Source organism: Staurois parvus, unplaced genomic scaffold (assembly GCF_062004578.1).
Source record: "Staurois parvus isolate SC_StPar_1 unplaced genomic scaffold, SC_StPar_1.0 ptg000657l, whole genome shotgun sequence".
Lineage (NCBI taxonomy): Eukaryota > Metazoa > Chordata > Amphibia > Anura > Ranidae > Staurois > Staurois parvus.
In genome coordinates, this window is record NW_028318453.1 from 4,300,651 (window position 1) to 4,317,217 (window position 16,567).

The 16,567-nt window shown below is 40.2% G+C and overlaps 1 protein-coding gene across 1 annotated transcript in view; it reads left to right on the top strand.

Moving 5' to 3' along the window:
- ADGB (androglobin) overlaps positions 1-16,567 on the top strand; it is a 387,180-nt gene that overhangs the window by 193,385 nt on the left and 177,228 nt on the right. The window contains exons 12-13 of the mRNA XM_089694277.1: positions 3,711-3,801; positions 7,762-7,900. Of these exons, the coding sequence (XP_089550403.1) occupies positions 3,711-3,801; positions 7,762-7,900 (230 nt within the window). The remainder of the gene's footprint in view (positions 1-3,710; positions 3,802-7,761; positions 7,901-16,567) is intronic.

Below are 16,567 nucleotides of genomic sequence, written 5' to 3' on the forward strand. Positions count from 1 at the left end.
AACCTTCTTGGGGCCCTTATAATATGGTGGAAAATAACTTCTTTGAGGAGAGTATGGTGGCTGTCTATAACTGTTATGACTATTATTGTGAGGATGCCAACCAGTATATCTACCTCCCACATGTTCATCTGGGATATTTTTTAAGGGTTCAAAATTATTCTTAGTAAGTATGTTCACTGAATAGCATACCCCTTCCTCACCACAATTCTGACCTGTGTTGGAGTTTCTCCTCCTTGGTGATTTATTTTGTGGTAATTTGGATTTAGCTTTATAAGGCTTTTTATCCTTAGTCCATGGCAGCCGTGTCTTGGTCTTTCAAGACTATAAGAAAATGGCGCCAATACCGGATGTGATGTAATTACACTTCCTTTAGACCACAGGAAAATGACTCAGAGACAGGAAATGACGCCTGACCATCTGTATAGATGGGTCACATATTGATGGCTGCTGTTGTTTGTTAGTTTATGAACCCCTGAGGACACACTGTCACATGAAACAGCATTGGGTTGTTAGGCGCCATTGCTGGAGGTTGTGCTGCCATTCCAAATGTCTGGCGGCCCCTTATGTAAGTGAACACACAGTGGTTTCTTTGTTTAATTGGCTATTTTATCTGTGTATATATGTACTTTATTAAAAGTACTATGCTATGAGAGATTTGTTGGTGGTTTTTGGAGGATGAAAGTGCATGTACTGACATCTGGTGGAGCGGGATATGAGGAGGACTATCAAGTTTCCTGACACACTGAAGGATCGTCCCTTTGGAATTTATTATCATACAAGCTATATTGCTATTTTTCTAAACAGCAACATCTTCTGGTGAGTTTTCATTGTAGCCATTGGTGGAGGTGACAGGTCTGTTGTTCCTGGATCACTGGGTGAAGAGTTATTATACATTGGACATTGGGACTATTCTATTCAGTTTATCCACAATCATTGATTTGAACACCATTGGACTTTATTGGTATTTATCTATTGAGGTTAACATGCTGGATGGAAGCATTGAGACAAGGAAATTTACAAAATATAAAATAAACACATGGACTATAAGATTACCAGGGAAACAAAATGAATAGCCAGTTTCTGGAAACGGTTCAAGGATTAGGTTACAGTGAGTAAAGCAGTTATGGATGTACACTCACTGGCCTCTTTATTAGCTACACCTGTTCAATTGCTTGGTAACACAATTTGCTAGTCAGCCAATCATGGCAGCAACTCAATACATTTAGGCATCTAGATGTGGTGAAGACGACTTGCTGAGGTTCAAACTGAGCATCAGAATGGGGAAGAAAATGGATTTAAGTGACTTTGAACATGGCATGGATGTTGGTGCCATATGGGCTGGTCTGAGTAGTTCAAAAACTGCAGATCTACTGGGATTTGCATAAGCTAACCAAAACTCGACAATAGAAGATTGGAAAAATGTTTCCTGGTCTGATGAGTCTCGATTTCAGCCTGTAGGGTCAAAGTTTGGCGTAAACAACATAAAAGCATGGATTCATCCTGCCTTGTATGAACGGTTCAGTCTGGTAGTGGTGGTGTAATAGTGTGGGGGATATTTTCTTGGCACAATTGAGCATCGTTTAACCCTTTCACTGTCAGGTCTGTACGGCGTACCGACCTACATCACTGCTTCCATTCCTCCTCTGCTATAAGCTCATGGTCACTGAAGTGACCATGAGTGTATAGTAAAACTGTTCAGTAGATAGCTCTGATTAGCAGCTAACACGTCGCTGATCAGAGCTATGCACCTCAAATGTAACACCCCCGACGAATGCTGCTACTTCCCTCTCTGCCCTGTCTCCAGCCTCACTACCTACCGCCGCTGCCCCCCCCCACTTTACTTTCACTTCCCGCAGCACCGACCCCCCCCCCCCCCCATCCATGATCCGTGCCTCCCCCATGTATCCACTAATAATGATTTTAGTGTATTTTAAGTGGAAATAGCGGTTTGATAAACATTTGCGCAACTATAACGGGGCCTAAAAAATTAATGGCACATTTTTTTATTCCATAGGTCATGTGTCTTCAAAAAATGTTTGGTTTGGGGGGTCTTACACAAAATCTGAAAGTTGTACATGAAAAATGATAACCTCCAAATTTTTTGAGCAAATTGGGTTTTTTTTTTACAGTTTTGCATACCTTCCTTTTCCCCATTTCACACAAAATGTATTTTTTAACTCACTACAGTTTTAACGTTTATATTTAGTAGGAATTTAGCAGGAATTTTGCCAAGTATGTATGCACTAATAATGATTTTAGTGTATTTTTAGTGAAATATTTTTTGATAAACATTCGCACAAATATCACAGGGCCTAAAAAATTTGTAGCACCTTCCTTTTATTCTCCTGGTCCTAAACTTTCAGAAAATATATGGTTTGGGGGGACGTTCACAAACTCTGAAAGCTGTAAGTGAAAAATGAAAACCTCCAGATTTTTAGAGAAATTTGTATATTTACATTTTTGCATATGTTAGATTTTTACCAATTTGCAAAAAGTGCAATTTAAAATGTGCAAATATATGTTATTTATTAACTTAATACAGGTTAAACTTTTATATTTAGCAGGAAATTTGTAAAATTTGCTTTGTTTTTATCTGAAAATAATTACTTTTGAAAATTTTCAGTAAAAATATTGCTTTGATAAACGTGCGCAAACATCGCAGAACCTTAAAAATTAGTAGCACCTTCTTTTATTCTATCCATTATGTGCTTTCAGAAAATATATGGTTTTGGGGGTCTTTTACAAACTTTGAAAGCTGTAATTGGAAAAATAGTCCAGCCAGCTGAGTTTAAAAGTGGAGCACAGGGCCTGGCAATGAAAGGGTTAAACGTCATGGCCTACCTGAGTTTTGTTGCTTACCATGTCCATCCCTTTATGACTGCACTGTACCAATCTTCTGATGGGTACTTCCAGCAGGATAATGCACCATGTCACAAAACTCAAATCATCTCAAACTGGTTTCTTGAACATGACAATGAGTTCGCTGTACTCCAATGGCCTCCACAGCCTCCAGATCTCAATCCAATAGAGCACCTTTGGGATGTGGTGGAACGGTAGATTTGCATCATGAATGTGCAGCCGACAAATCTGCAGCAACTGCATGATGCTATCATGTCAACATGGACCACAATCTCTGAGGAATGTTTCCAACACCTTGTTGAACCTATGCCACGAAGAATGAAGGCAGTTCTGAAGGCAAAATGGGGTGCGATCCTGTACTAGCCAGGTGTACCTAATAAAGTGGCCGGGGAGTGTAGAGTATCAATGTGTATGTCCAATTTACTTTTTGTTTAGTTTACACAATAACGAATGCAGTAGGAAGAATGAGATTCCAATTAGACAGGGACCTAGGAATGATGGTGAGGCAATCTTGTTGAGAGAGTCCTTGAAAGACAGAAGAAGCTAATGTGTTATTTAGCCTACTAGCATCTATCGATAACTAAATATTATGTTTTGGATCGATTGACCTAGTAATCTAAAAAAGTTTATCATAAATGTGTAATAGCATAAAGAAGTCCCTTCCTGTATATTGTTCTTACAACAATCAGCTTCTTTTTTACTTTTGCATTTAATTTTACTGCATTATAGTTTTTCATTCATTTGTTATTATACAGGATAGAGGTGTGTGCTTTTACAAAAAATGAAATAAAGCTATGTAAATATATTTTTGTTTTTAGAGGAATTAATTATTGTTCTATTTTCAATTACAGAGCACGTAGAAAAGAAACCTGACCAGTTTGTAGAAATCAGCACACCTTTTCTGAACTTTCGACTAAATCCACTTACTGTGCCATCTGAAGGGTAGGTATAACAAAATACAACCATTATATGGGTAAAAAAAGAGTTCAGGAAAAAAAAATATATGCTGTAAATATTAAATAAAATATAGTGCTGTTGCGCTTAGGAATAAATATTCATGCAACTTTGATAAATATACCCTACAGTCCTAATTTGTGAACCAATAACACTAAAATACCATGTGGACTGCGCATAAATTAAGCGCATTAAATCTGACAATACATGAGTAATAATGCTTCACATATACAAAGGGAATAATTGTAACATTCAGTCCCAATTTGGAAAAATAAAGTGCCCAAGTGTTGAATACTAATTGGTGAACTTTGTGCAAAAAATGACAGGTGCTCCTCTGTGTTCAATCGGTGCTCCACATGGATGTGCACTCATCGTTAGCTGTGGACCACCTATCTCTAAGTTGGTCTTAAGCGCCTGGTTTGGGACTAGCCCAATGCGTGATGGCAAGAATGGCACCAATATTCATTCCTGGGTATCATTAACGTTTTTTATGGTTTTACACTATGGAATGTTTGCTTTTGTTTCTGTTCACATGCTGAAACATGGTTTACTGCCTGGGAGGAGAGGAGAAAGTTTAAAAATGAATATTGGTGCCATTCTTACCATCACACATTGGGCTAGTCCCAAACCAGGCACTTAAGACCAACCTAGAGATAGGTGGTCCATGGCTAACGGTGAGTGCACATCTATGTGGTGAATGGATTGAGCACAGAGGAGCACCTGTTATTTTTTGCACAAAGTTTACCAATTAGTATTCAACACTTGGGCACTTTTATTTTTCCGAATTGGGACTGAATGTTACAATTATTTACTTTGTATATGTGAAGCATTATTACTCATGTATTGTCAAATTTAATGCACTTTATGTGCGGTCCACATGGTATTTTATACTGTATGTATTGTATATCACCAATTGGTGGTGATCACATTACAGCTGTAAAACAACAGCAGTTCCCAGCGCTCTACTTTTTTTTTAAGACAAACAACTGTTCTCCAACAAACTAGGCGAGTGCAGGCACACTTGTCTTTTGGTTTTAGTTATTAATGTTGGTACAGCTATACATGTGGATTGAGTTGCATTTCAGAATGCAGTTTGTTCATAAATATATATAGCTTTATTATTTATAGATACTGCTTTTCAAAAAGAGAATGTATCACTGTGACATTTTGAAGCTGAATTCTGGGCATGGCTAAATTTGCTTAGTTACATGTGTAAGCGATACACCCTCTGACACTCTGGGTTCAAGCATATTTCAACAGTATAGAATAATAATGCAAGAGACACAATTCTTTAGTAACACCTCTTTATTATGACTTGTTCAAAAGAGCAGAGCACAGGAATAGTGGGTTTAGGATATACAACCCCAGTTAAAACATAAAAGCAGGACACTGATAAAATAGGAATAATTAATTAGCAACGTTTAACAGAAAATACATTAATGAGTAGTAAGCTTCAACTATTTAATTGCAGCATCAGCAGTAAGAGGTTGCAGAAAAGGCATGTTGACTTTTCAGCTCTTTCTGAGCCACCAGCACTGCAATGAGGATGCAGAGAATTATGTAAATTTAAACTCTGGCTTAATTAGTACCCTAGTTTGAATAACAATGGCTCTAAAAGAAAAGAGGTCCCTTTAACTAGAGATTGCAACTTGAGTCATGTGATTTATAAAGTTCCTGATATGGAGGTATTCGTTGCCTTCTCCTAGCAATGGTGGGGCCCATAAACATTACTGAATACTGGTAATTCAATGAAGTTAAACAGGGTGTGGCACTGCTCAAAGCAAAGATCTCCTAGGACTGAGGTGTAAAGGTGTCTGCATGCAGTGTCTCTAGAATGATGACAAAAAGAGCTTGGGCATCAGTCCGCTCACCAATCCAATGGATAGCATGGCCTCTTAGGTACAGAGTTCTTGCTCAGGCTCTTGGCTCTTTGCAGAGATTTGCAGAGTTACCACTTGGCAGCCTGTCAGCGCAGTGAGCAGAGATGCCTGTGTGAAGACCAGATAGTGACAGTCCCGATGCAGAGAAGCTAATGTGATCCCATTGTGGCGATCGGCATCGCTGCTGTGCTGAACTGATGTGCAGAGTCCCGCAGCAGTAGGCCAGCAATCTGTCTTGGGAGAACCTCAGTCACCCTGTGTTTAGCTCTGAATCCCATGCCAAGAGAGTGAGCCAGTCCCTTGCTGTAGAATATACCTGCTTTCCCAGCAACCGCCTCATTTGCCAACCCTCTGGTAGTTGTAGTTCATTCAGCACTCAGGAATACAGTATGTATTGGCTATAGGACTACAGATACCAAGATCCTCTGCTGTCAGAACAACTGGATCCACTCTGCTAACAGGAAATGATGTAGCAGTCCCAGTACTGGGCACTAGGGAGAAAATAATTCATCATATTCCTACCTGTAAATGTCCCTGAATGACATAATGATATAGCTGATACCTGGCTGCATATGGGTCTAGCTTGAACCAATGGAAGTATGTATGTGCTATACCTGGCCTATCCCTGTAGAAGCTGGAAATAACTGTAGTAGACACCACTACTGTAGTGCATGTAGCTAGCTTCTGGGTTCCAAGAGGCTGCCCTGCTGCATAGTGTACAAAGGAGGTCCTTCGCTCAGCATGGGTGCCATTCAGAGAACACTTTGCATTTATTTTATCCATGCAAACCGTGGACTGCTTGGATGAGCTGGAGGGGTAGGCCAGTGACAACCTGATCTCCACTTCAACCAGAGAATGTTTTGCGTTCATTGAGAAAATGCAAAGTGTTCTGTGAATGGGCCCATGCTGAGTGAGCAACATCCTGTGCTCACTAAGCAGCAGAGCAGCGAGTTGGCACAGGACTTGGAAACCAGGGGCAACCATTGTGTAGCGGTGCCTACTACAGTGATTTTCCACTTCCTCATGGATTGACACATGCTTAGTTACATTGGCCCAAGCTCAACCAATGTAACTCTGCAAAAATAGCAATACCTGGAATTCAGCTTTAACCACTCGGGCCAACGGGAGCAGTGCAGGAGTGGATTGCCATTCATAAACGGCATCCGCATTTACAGCCTGTGCGCGCTTCCTGGGACTGCGCGACACCGCGATCGCTGTATGTAACCTCTGTGTGAGGTCCCGATCATGTGATCACTGATTGGCCAATCAGTGATCACATGAATAGTAGTAAGCAAGATGTCACTTTCTAACATCATTGCTTACTGCTAGTGAAATCTGTGAATGATCAAAGAGGTCACGTGGTACAAGGCTATTCACAACAGCCTTGAACCATGTGACAAGCTGTGACCAATCACAGCTCTCACAGTATTTCTCAATGGCTGCAAGAATGCAGCCAGAGAGAAGGAGAAATGATTGCTTTTACAGACTTTATGGGTGTAACAGCAATCAGTGAAAAAAAAAAAATCTTCATCACCCCCCACAAGTAGTATAGTGTCACTATGGTGACACTGTACTGCTAGGGCGACAGTATGTAAAAAAACCCCAAAAAAACATAAATAATAATATAAAAAAAGAAAATAAAAATGTAAAAAACATTTTAGAAAAATTATTATTAGGTTGTTTTTTTTTTACTAAAAATATAATTGAATATATTTTGGCCAAGATTTATGAAGAAAGATTATTTATTTGCAAACTTTTATAAGAAAAATACTTCTTCTCAAAATTTTTGGATTTCTTTATTTATATAGCAAAAAAATAAAAATCCGAGTGGTGAATAAATACCACCAAAAGAAAGTTATATCTGTCTCAAAAAAATGCTAAAAAATTTATATGGGTACAGTGTTGCATGACTGCGCAATTGTCATTCAAAGTTTGATAGCACTGAAAGCTGAAAATTGGCCTGGGCAGGAAGAGGGTGAAAGTGTCCAGACTAGAAGTGGTTAAGGAATACATAAAACATAATAACCAAAACATATAGCTAATCTGGAATGTTTGTTTTTTTGCATAGACATATTACTGGCACTTCCAGGAGAAGCTCCGCTCTGATGTCCAGTCTAGCATCTGTCAGTGAGACTGAAGAGATTGACCAGGAAGGCAATACAGACGTGAAAGAAAATATGCAACAAAGTATTGGAGAAGAGACTCAGGTAACAGGAAAACAGTATGTGAATATTTGTGGAGTATGATGTGCATCAGACCAAAAGGCGCACTCTAATACTAAAGAGAAAAACACACACATTTGCTGCTCCTCATGATTAAATTATTATATATATATGCTAATGCCAACCACCCTCCATCCCCATATAGTCCCAAGTACTGTCCAAGGGGACTTTATCATGTTTGGTGTTTGGAATCTAATCCTACCACAGCTATGGCCACCTCCTGAGACCTAGTGTTCGATCATTGTGATCAACCTGCTTAACCACTTGCCTTCCAGATGATTTACCCCCCCTCCTGACCAGGCCATTTTTTGCGATACTTTAATTGACAATTGCACGGTCATTCAACACTGTACATACATGAAATATATGTCCTTTTTCCCCACGAATGTAGCTTTCTTTTGGTGGTATTTGATCGCCTCTGCATTTTTTTATTTTTTGTGCTATAAACCAAAATGACCGACAATTCTGAAAAAAAAACAATATTTTCTACTTTTTTGCTATAAAACATATCCAGTAAAAAAATTTAAAAAAACAAATTTTGTCATAAATTTAGGCCAAAATGTATTCTGCTACATGTCTTTGCTAAAAAAAAATCCCAATACATGTAAATTAATTGGTTTACTTGAAAGTTATAACGTCTACAAATGGTGGTATATATACTGGAATTTTTTTTTTTTTACTTGTAATGGCGGCGACCAGCGAATTATAACGGGACTGTGGTGGGCACTCTGAAACTGAGGGGGAACTAACTGCCACTGACATCCCCAATGACACTAATACAGTGATAAGTGCTAATAAAGAGCACTGACACTGTACTAATGACTCTAGGCAGGAAGGGGTTAACATCTGGGGTGATCAAAGGGTTAACTGTGTGCTGTGTGCTGTTTAGCTATGTGGCCTCTGTGTGTTTTTCTATGTAATCATGTTGCTTTGTATTGCTCTGCTATGCACAGCAATACAAAGCAACATGCTGGTGTTGACAGGGGAGAGATCTGTATTGTTTACATACAGACCTCTCCCCTGTCAGTGTTCCTCGGCTGTCACCATGTGCCGGCAGGGAATCTCTGGCCGTGACCTGGTGATTATTAGCTGTAGCCACCAATGGCGGCGTGGGTAGGGAGGCGCGCGCCCCCCTACCCAGGACTGCAAATCACGTATATACGATTTTGAGCAGCCCTGCCGCCCTATGCCAGTAGTTCTGCTCTAGGGCAGTTGGGAAGTGGTTAAAGTGCTTTTGTCGAATACCAGGTCAGGGGCTGTGTCCATACTGCTGCTGCATCCCAAAGGACATGAATGGGACTGCCTGCATGGGGATGCACTGAACACCTGTGTATCCCTATGTAGGCAAACATGGCCCTCATGCAGGTACTATGCTCTAGTATACCTGTGTAAACAAGGCCTTAGTTGGATTCAAAAGACTGCAGTTGTTGACCTGGTACCAATACTTTTTGTCCGTGTCCTACAACAAGTATACAGCAATTGAATTCAAAAGAAATTCATAATTTCTGATCTGCATAGTTGTCCCTAGCTAGTGGCTCAGAAAGTATTAATTCTGGAGGATGAGCAAGACAGACAGGCAAAAAGAATTTTCAATAAACGATCAGCAGCCTCATCTTGTCAAAAATGGAAACCTTCATATTTCTCTTAGTATAAAAAATCTGAAAAGAGGGTCACCTTTTCGCATTAAATGGTTCTCCTGTGTAAGGAAAACCTGTTTTGCACTCTTCTGTATTTAATATGTTACCCCAACATTCATATTCCTGATATGTGTTTGTTGTACCATGGATTTGTGTTAAAAAGATTACTGTTCTCTTTACTTCCTCTGTGTGAAATACCCGGTGATCCTGCCAGCCTCCCTGCTCTCTTATTTTAGATGCACCACATAGCAGCACATCCTACACAGTGTGGTCAGTTTTCTGGTTGTGCTGGGAGAACAGCATGCATGCCCTCCGATGATCCGGCCAGTGATAACTGAGTGTTCTGTTACTCCACCCCCGCCTCTCCAGGCCCCTTATATTGTGTATATATATATATATATATATATATATATATATATTCACATTTTGCCTTTCATTTCTATTTCAGACTGAATAGGTTGTTTTACAAGGTAAGAGTTCACATATACTATAAAGAAAGTATCCTGTTCCCTTTGTAGTACTTCCTTTGTAGTGTTCTTGCTAATCCCCCTGTTTTCCTAATGAGTACTGACCACACTAAGCATGAGAACAAACTGTGGTTAGTTTTCTAGCACGCTAAGGACTCATCCTGCTCTCCTCCAATAATCAGACTTGTCCTGACACATTTCCCCTGCACAGCCTTTTGGGCCAAGCCTTCTGTGTTGTTTCTTCTTTGAGTGTGAAAATATGAATTCTGCACAGTTCATCTCTGGGGAAAGTCCTCACTTCACCTCCAGGCATGTTGATCCTGTGCACCCAATCAGTTTTAATTGGCCAAAAGTGAGGTTTGCCCCTTGTTGATTCTTGTTACTGTAGCCTTATTATCTGTATTTGCTGTTGTTTGAGATATTTATTTGGATTTGGATTTTTGTTATTCCTCCTGTTCCGATTCAGAATGTGATCTTGGTGCAGGAGGGATATCAGTCTTGCTGAGATCGACTGTGTTTGATGTTGGTAAGGCGCTGCATAATAGTAGTATCTCTGTCATGACAGTTGAGACTTTTCGCTCTATTCACCAAGCGGTATCTTACCACATCTGAGTATGTGGTAAGATACCGCACAGTGTTTTAAAATGTTATTTTTCAATTCACAGAAAATCACTACTAAAATACCGCATGAGTTATTTTATGAAGTGATGCAGAATTTTAGAAGTGAAAACTTGCAGTAATTTAACTTCGACAGCAGCTGGAGTATTTAACAAACAGTAGTAAATAGCGTGTTGTTTAGGTGCCGTGTCCTTAACACCTGATTAGTCATCAGCTGTCAGTGGGGTTCTCCGCTGACAGCTGAATGTAAACAAAACAACTGCATTTAAAAATTTGCCAATAAAACCCAGCATGCCCCCCCCAATCCATACCAGACCTTTTGGCTTTGGATTTTAGGTGGAACCCCATGCCAAAATTTAAAAAAATAATGGTCTGAGGGTCGTCGTCCCCCCCCCCAAAATCCATACCAGGCCCTTATCCGAGCATGCAGCATGGGAGACCAGGAAAGGGAGGGATGAGCGAGTGTCCTCCCCAAACCATATCAGGCCACATGGGGGGGTGCCTTGGGGCAGGGGGAGGATCCCCTCCAAAGCACCTTACCCCTATCTTCATGAGAACAAGATCCTCTTCCCCACAACCCTGACCCTGTGGTTGTGGAAATCTGTGGGTGGGGTGCTTATTAGAATGTGGATGCCCCCTTTAGCAAGGAGTCTCCAGATCCCGCCCCCCAATGTGAATGAGTATGGGGTACATTGTACCCCTACTCATTCACCAAAAAAGTGGAAAAAGTGAGTAAAAACACAACACTTTTGACAAGATCTTTATTCAAAACCCCCCAAGAAAACAAAAATAAATTTCCCCCGAAGTAGACCCAACATCAGTTATGATAGACGCTGGACGCCGACCCTGAAAAAAAAAGAGGTCCTGCACCCGTCGAAGCCTGCCGCTGAATGACAGCTCTGCCATCTTGTGCTGCTAAATAAACTAGGGGGCAGGTCGCCCGATTACCTCATCAGGTTGCCCCACCCCATTTTGATGTCATCACCCGGGCATGTTGGGTTGATGATGTCACAACAGTAACTGGTTGTTAAGGACGCTGGCAGCTCCTTAAAAAACAGTTAAAATCCAAAACATTCATTAGCTACCACATGCCTGGACCACTACTTAATTTCCTCTTGCATTTAATTATTTATCGCCTTCATAAATTGACTTTAACCCCTTTTTATATGATATTTACTGAGCATTTTGACTGTTTTGCGGTAAATAACGCAGAACCGTATAGTGAATTGACAGTTTCAGGATCGCATGCGATGTATAGGGAAATTGTGTCAGATCACATAAATACTGCATGAGATCTGCTTTTGTGAATAGTGACCATTGTCCTCAAGTTGGGTACCAAATTCCCAGATTGCTTGTGTATCTTTATGCACCCCATTCACAATGCAAGATGCCAATGATTCAAAATATTGTCTCGAGGTAGAAATAGAAATAGGACAGGTATCTCATCACTGGCAGGTGGGTAGAGTTGGAGTCTGCACTGGAGGCTGTCTGGATTCATACTATTGAGATATTCCTTCCAATGCCCAACCCTAAAGGAGAGGGAGAGTGTTGTGGATCCCTGATATTAGACTGTTGGGAGGCCATATGCTCTAGAGAGCAGCACAGTGGCTAAATAGTTAACACTTCCACCTGGCAGTGCTAGGGTCATTGGTTCAAATCCCAGCCACGGCACCACCAGCCTGGAGTTTGCATGTTCTCCCTGTGCCTGCATGGTTTTCCTCCAGATACTCCAGTTTCCTCCCAAACTCCAAAAACATGCTGGTAGGTTAATTGGCTCCTAGTATGTGTATGTATGAATGTAAGTTAGGGACCTTAGATTGTATGTATCAATGTAAGTTATGGACCTTAGATTGTATGCCCCTTGAGGGTTAGGGACTGATGTGAATGTACAATATACTGTATGTAAAACACTGCATAAATTGACAGCGTTGTATAAATACCTGAAATAAAAAATAAGTAAATAGAGAGCTAACTGTCACCACCACCTCTCCTTATTGAGTGGTATAGATGGCTGGGGTCTGGGAGTTGAAGAAGCAATGTAGATCAGTATTTGCCTGTCCTCTGGCATGTTTTTCCCCTTTTTAGCAATAGTGTTAATTATGTGGTCAATGCTCAGCTCACTTTATGTAGAGTTCCTTGTGCAGAATTCATCTCTAGAGTATCTTTGTCCCATTGCTAATGCCACCTGGGGTGAGACCCGAGTCCAGTAAAATGGTAGCAAACAGTGGTGTGTTTATTGGTGCCATTTACAGGCTATAAGTATATACAGTAGGTGTCATACAGTGTTCCAAAAATAAACAGTTCATAAATGTAAAAAACAATATCCTAGCCATGTCCTGGCACTAACTACACAAAATGCAATCCTTAAGCCAGCCATACATGAGTCGAATTCCAAAAGAATTTTCTTTCAAATATATTTTTCTAAGAATTTTCATTCAAATTTCACACCATTAGTGGGCCATGGCAATGGACGATTTTTGAGCGACCATTGAATTTGAGTGATCAGGCCTGTTGGAATATTTTGAAAAGTGAAAGAATTTCTAATCAATGATGGCAAAATCGTGCAAGAAATATAATCATAAAATAAATGAGCATGAGCTGTGACCTGGAAAGAAAAGAAAATTCTTGGCCACGAAAATTCTTCTCTGTAGCAACATGAAGTGAAGTTGAAGGCTTGGTTGGTTGAAGTTCGAAATCAATGGAAAGAAATGATTATTCCTAGCCACAAAAATTCTTTTATGTAGCAACATGAGGTGTGACCTGGAATTTTCTTACAATTTTTTTGTTCAATATCTGTACAATTTCGTTTAGATTTACCTTCAAGTATGTAGTACAGGGGCCTACCCAATTGGATACAATTCAAAGTGTTGTTTAAGATTGACCTATCATCTCAATCCTGTGTTACTATTTCTACTCCACGAGCCTTCTACGGCCTTACTGTACCCTTTTTCTTTTCTTCCTTCTACGCTTTTTTATTTTATATATATATATATATATATATGTGTGTGTTCTGCTTCATTGCACATGCGTGTTGGGTTTATGCAATACCCTTTGTACCATATATATATGTTATGTATACCTCTAACTCTACAGCTTGGAAGCTTGGAATGTAGGGGGGCATGCTTAACTTCTCACCTTGGGGCTGGCTAGTCACATGCAGAGACGTAACTCCTGCGTGACGGTTGGATCCTCTGGCGATCAGTTTGGTGCTGCTGCTCGCTGCCCTGACGGTGGGCATGGGGGCTCGTGACATCTTATCTGTATTAGAATTATGCTCTACACCATGTGCCAGGCCTATAGACTTATCCCTTAATTGTAAGCTGAGGCTGATGTTAGACCCCTTTCTAATTTTGCTGCATGCCTTACATGCCTTATCTGCTTCAATACATTTCTTACTGCTCCTTATTTTTTGTATTTAAAATTGAAAACCTTCAATAAAAACAGATCACACAAAAAAAAAAAAATTGACCTCATATTATATGATTTTTGATAAAAAAGGAAAACTACAAGAAAATTGTATAATGTACTGTATGGCCAGCATAACGGACATGACCTGTCTGCTCCCCGGGCTGCAGAGCAGTAACTGTATTCCCAGGTGAGCCTAAATGGCCTACAAGGGAGAGCTGCAACACCCAAAGTACATAAGCAGATCAGACGTCCTGAAAGGTATATGAAAAGAGATGAAGTGATATGAAGGTATATGAAGGGAGCCTGGGAAATATGTAAATCCAGGACAGGCTTCCTGTAAAACACCCTGCTACGATAGATTATTTTAGTTTATTATATGAGTTCAGCAGCAAATGCAAGAAAATGATTACATGAGATTTTCTGTGTAACCATCCTTTTGCTTTTCTATGACACCAAGGCGTATCGTTCGTACTGCACAACATACTGTACATTGAAATTTTGAGCTATTACAGATTTTTCAGATGTCTCTTTCCACATATGATTTCCATGTTTTCCAAAATGGGGATATGATTCGATGAATCCAGCAAATGCAAATGTGTTCTTAGTGCCTGATGGAATTAGAGATGACTCATGTGCCGTATCGAATTTGTGACTCATATGTGGTGACACTTTGTTTTGTAAATGACAAGCTGCTCCTGCTCCTTCATTATTTCTCATATTAATTATATATGAGGACTTAATATGATATCCTAAAATTGTTAATTTCCCTAATATCACTGAAAGCTAATCTTTACGTAATTGGTGATATGTCAACCCTGAACCCTGAATTTTCATTAAATTAAATTCTTGGATTCAAACAGAATACTCAGTTAATTAAAAAAACAAATATGTAATATTCTTTGATTAAGTTGTTAGCTTCAGGGAGAAAATGTTCTTTTTTCCAAGGGGCTTTTTACCTTTCACTGATCGTTCTTTCTCCTAACATTTAAATTCATTTTCGGACAGAATTAGGATTTTTTCGGAATAATAGTTATTAACCTTTTTTTCAGCATAGTGGTGAGTCTGCCAGCAAAGGAAATATGTAATGGACATTAGTCTGCATTTTTCTGAAGTACACTGGTTGGCACCACATGTCACTGTACAGCAACGCTGTGTGACACTTCAAATAAACTTTAAAAAAAGGAATGAAATGCACATCGCACAGCTTCCTACCAGAGCTAACTTTGACAGTAGCTTGTGTGGTAAATGCTGCATTTTACTGTGTAGGCCAGTGTGGATGGGTCCTTAGGCCCCATGTACACTGGACATTTGTGAAGATGGAAACTGACTGCTGGAAAACGTAGGTTAAAAAACATCTGTTTAGCTGCGTTTGCATATTGCGTTTATGCACGTTTGTGTTTAGAAGCGTTTTTTAAAGATAAGCACAGGAGAACCTCCCAAATGCCCAGAATGCACTGAAAAGTGGTAAATTATTAACAATTTCAGACTGTTTCAGAGAAATACAGAGAGTAGAAGCAGAGAGAGCAGTATGTGTTGACATTAGCTTAGGTGTGAGTTGCTCATTAACATTTCTTTTGTTTCCAAGTGTGGAAAATGTGTCTGGTGGAGTGAGTCATTAAAGCCACCTGGCAGGGGGTCTTCATGAGGAAATTGAGGTGTGAATGGTCATTAACATATCTTGTTTCCAAGGGTGGGAGAGGTCTGAGGTGTGAATTTGTCATTACAATGTGTGACAAGCTTGGTAGGGACATCCCCTGTTAAGTGTTTTGTCCATCTGAGCACCTTGAAAACTCTTTGCATGTATTTTTCATGATGAAAAAAGGCTCTGGACAGCATTGGGAACTGGAAGAGTTAAAAAAAATTTCTAACACAACCGCTTATAAACGCAATTTGCCGTGTTTACACGCGTTTTTTTTTTAAATACGATCAGCGACTTATAGTGGGACTGCGGCGGGCATTCTGACACTGGGGGGAACTGACTTGGTGTCACTGACATCCCCAGTGACACCAATACAGTGATCAGTGCTAATAAAAAGCACTAACACTGTACTAATGGCACTGGGCAGAAAGGGATTAACATGTGGGATGATCAAAGGGTTAACTGTGTGCTGTTTTACTATGTGGGCTGTGTGTCTGTTTCACTGTAAGCACATGGCTTTGTATGGCTCTGCTATGGAGAGCCATACAAAGCAGTGTACTGGAGCTGACAGGCAAGAGATCTGTATTGTTTACATACAGGTCTCTCCCCTGTTGGAAATCCTTGGAGATCGCCGGGTGCCAGCGGGGAATCACCGGCTGGGACCCAGTGATTGACAGCCGAGGCCGCAAATGGCATCATAGGTGGGGCGCACGCGCTGCGTGTGACCCCCTACCTGTACGGCAAAATCACATATATATACATGAATTCATGCACCTCTGCCTCCCTGTAGCAGTATTTCTGCTATAGGGCAGTATGGAAGCAGCTAATGCTGAATGCTGGGGGATCTATTGTTGCTAGAGATGATCTATTTTTGCCAGTAGGT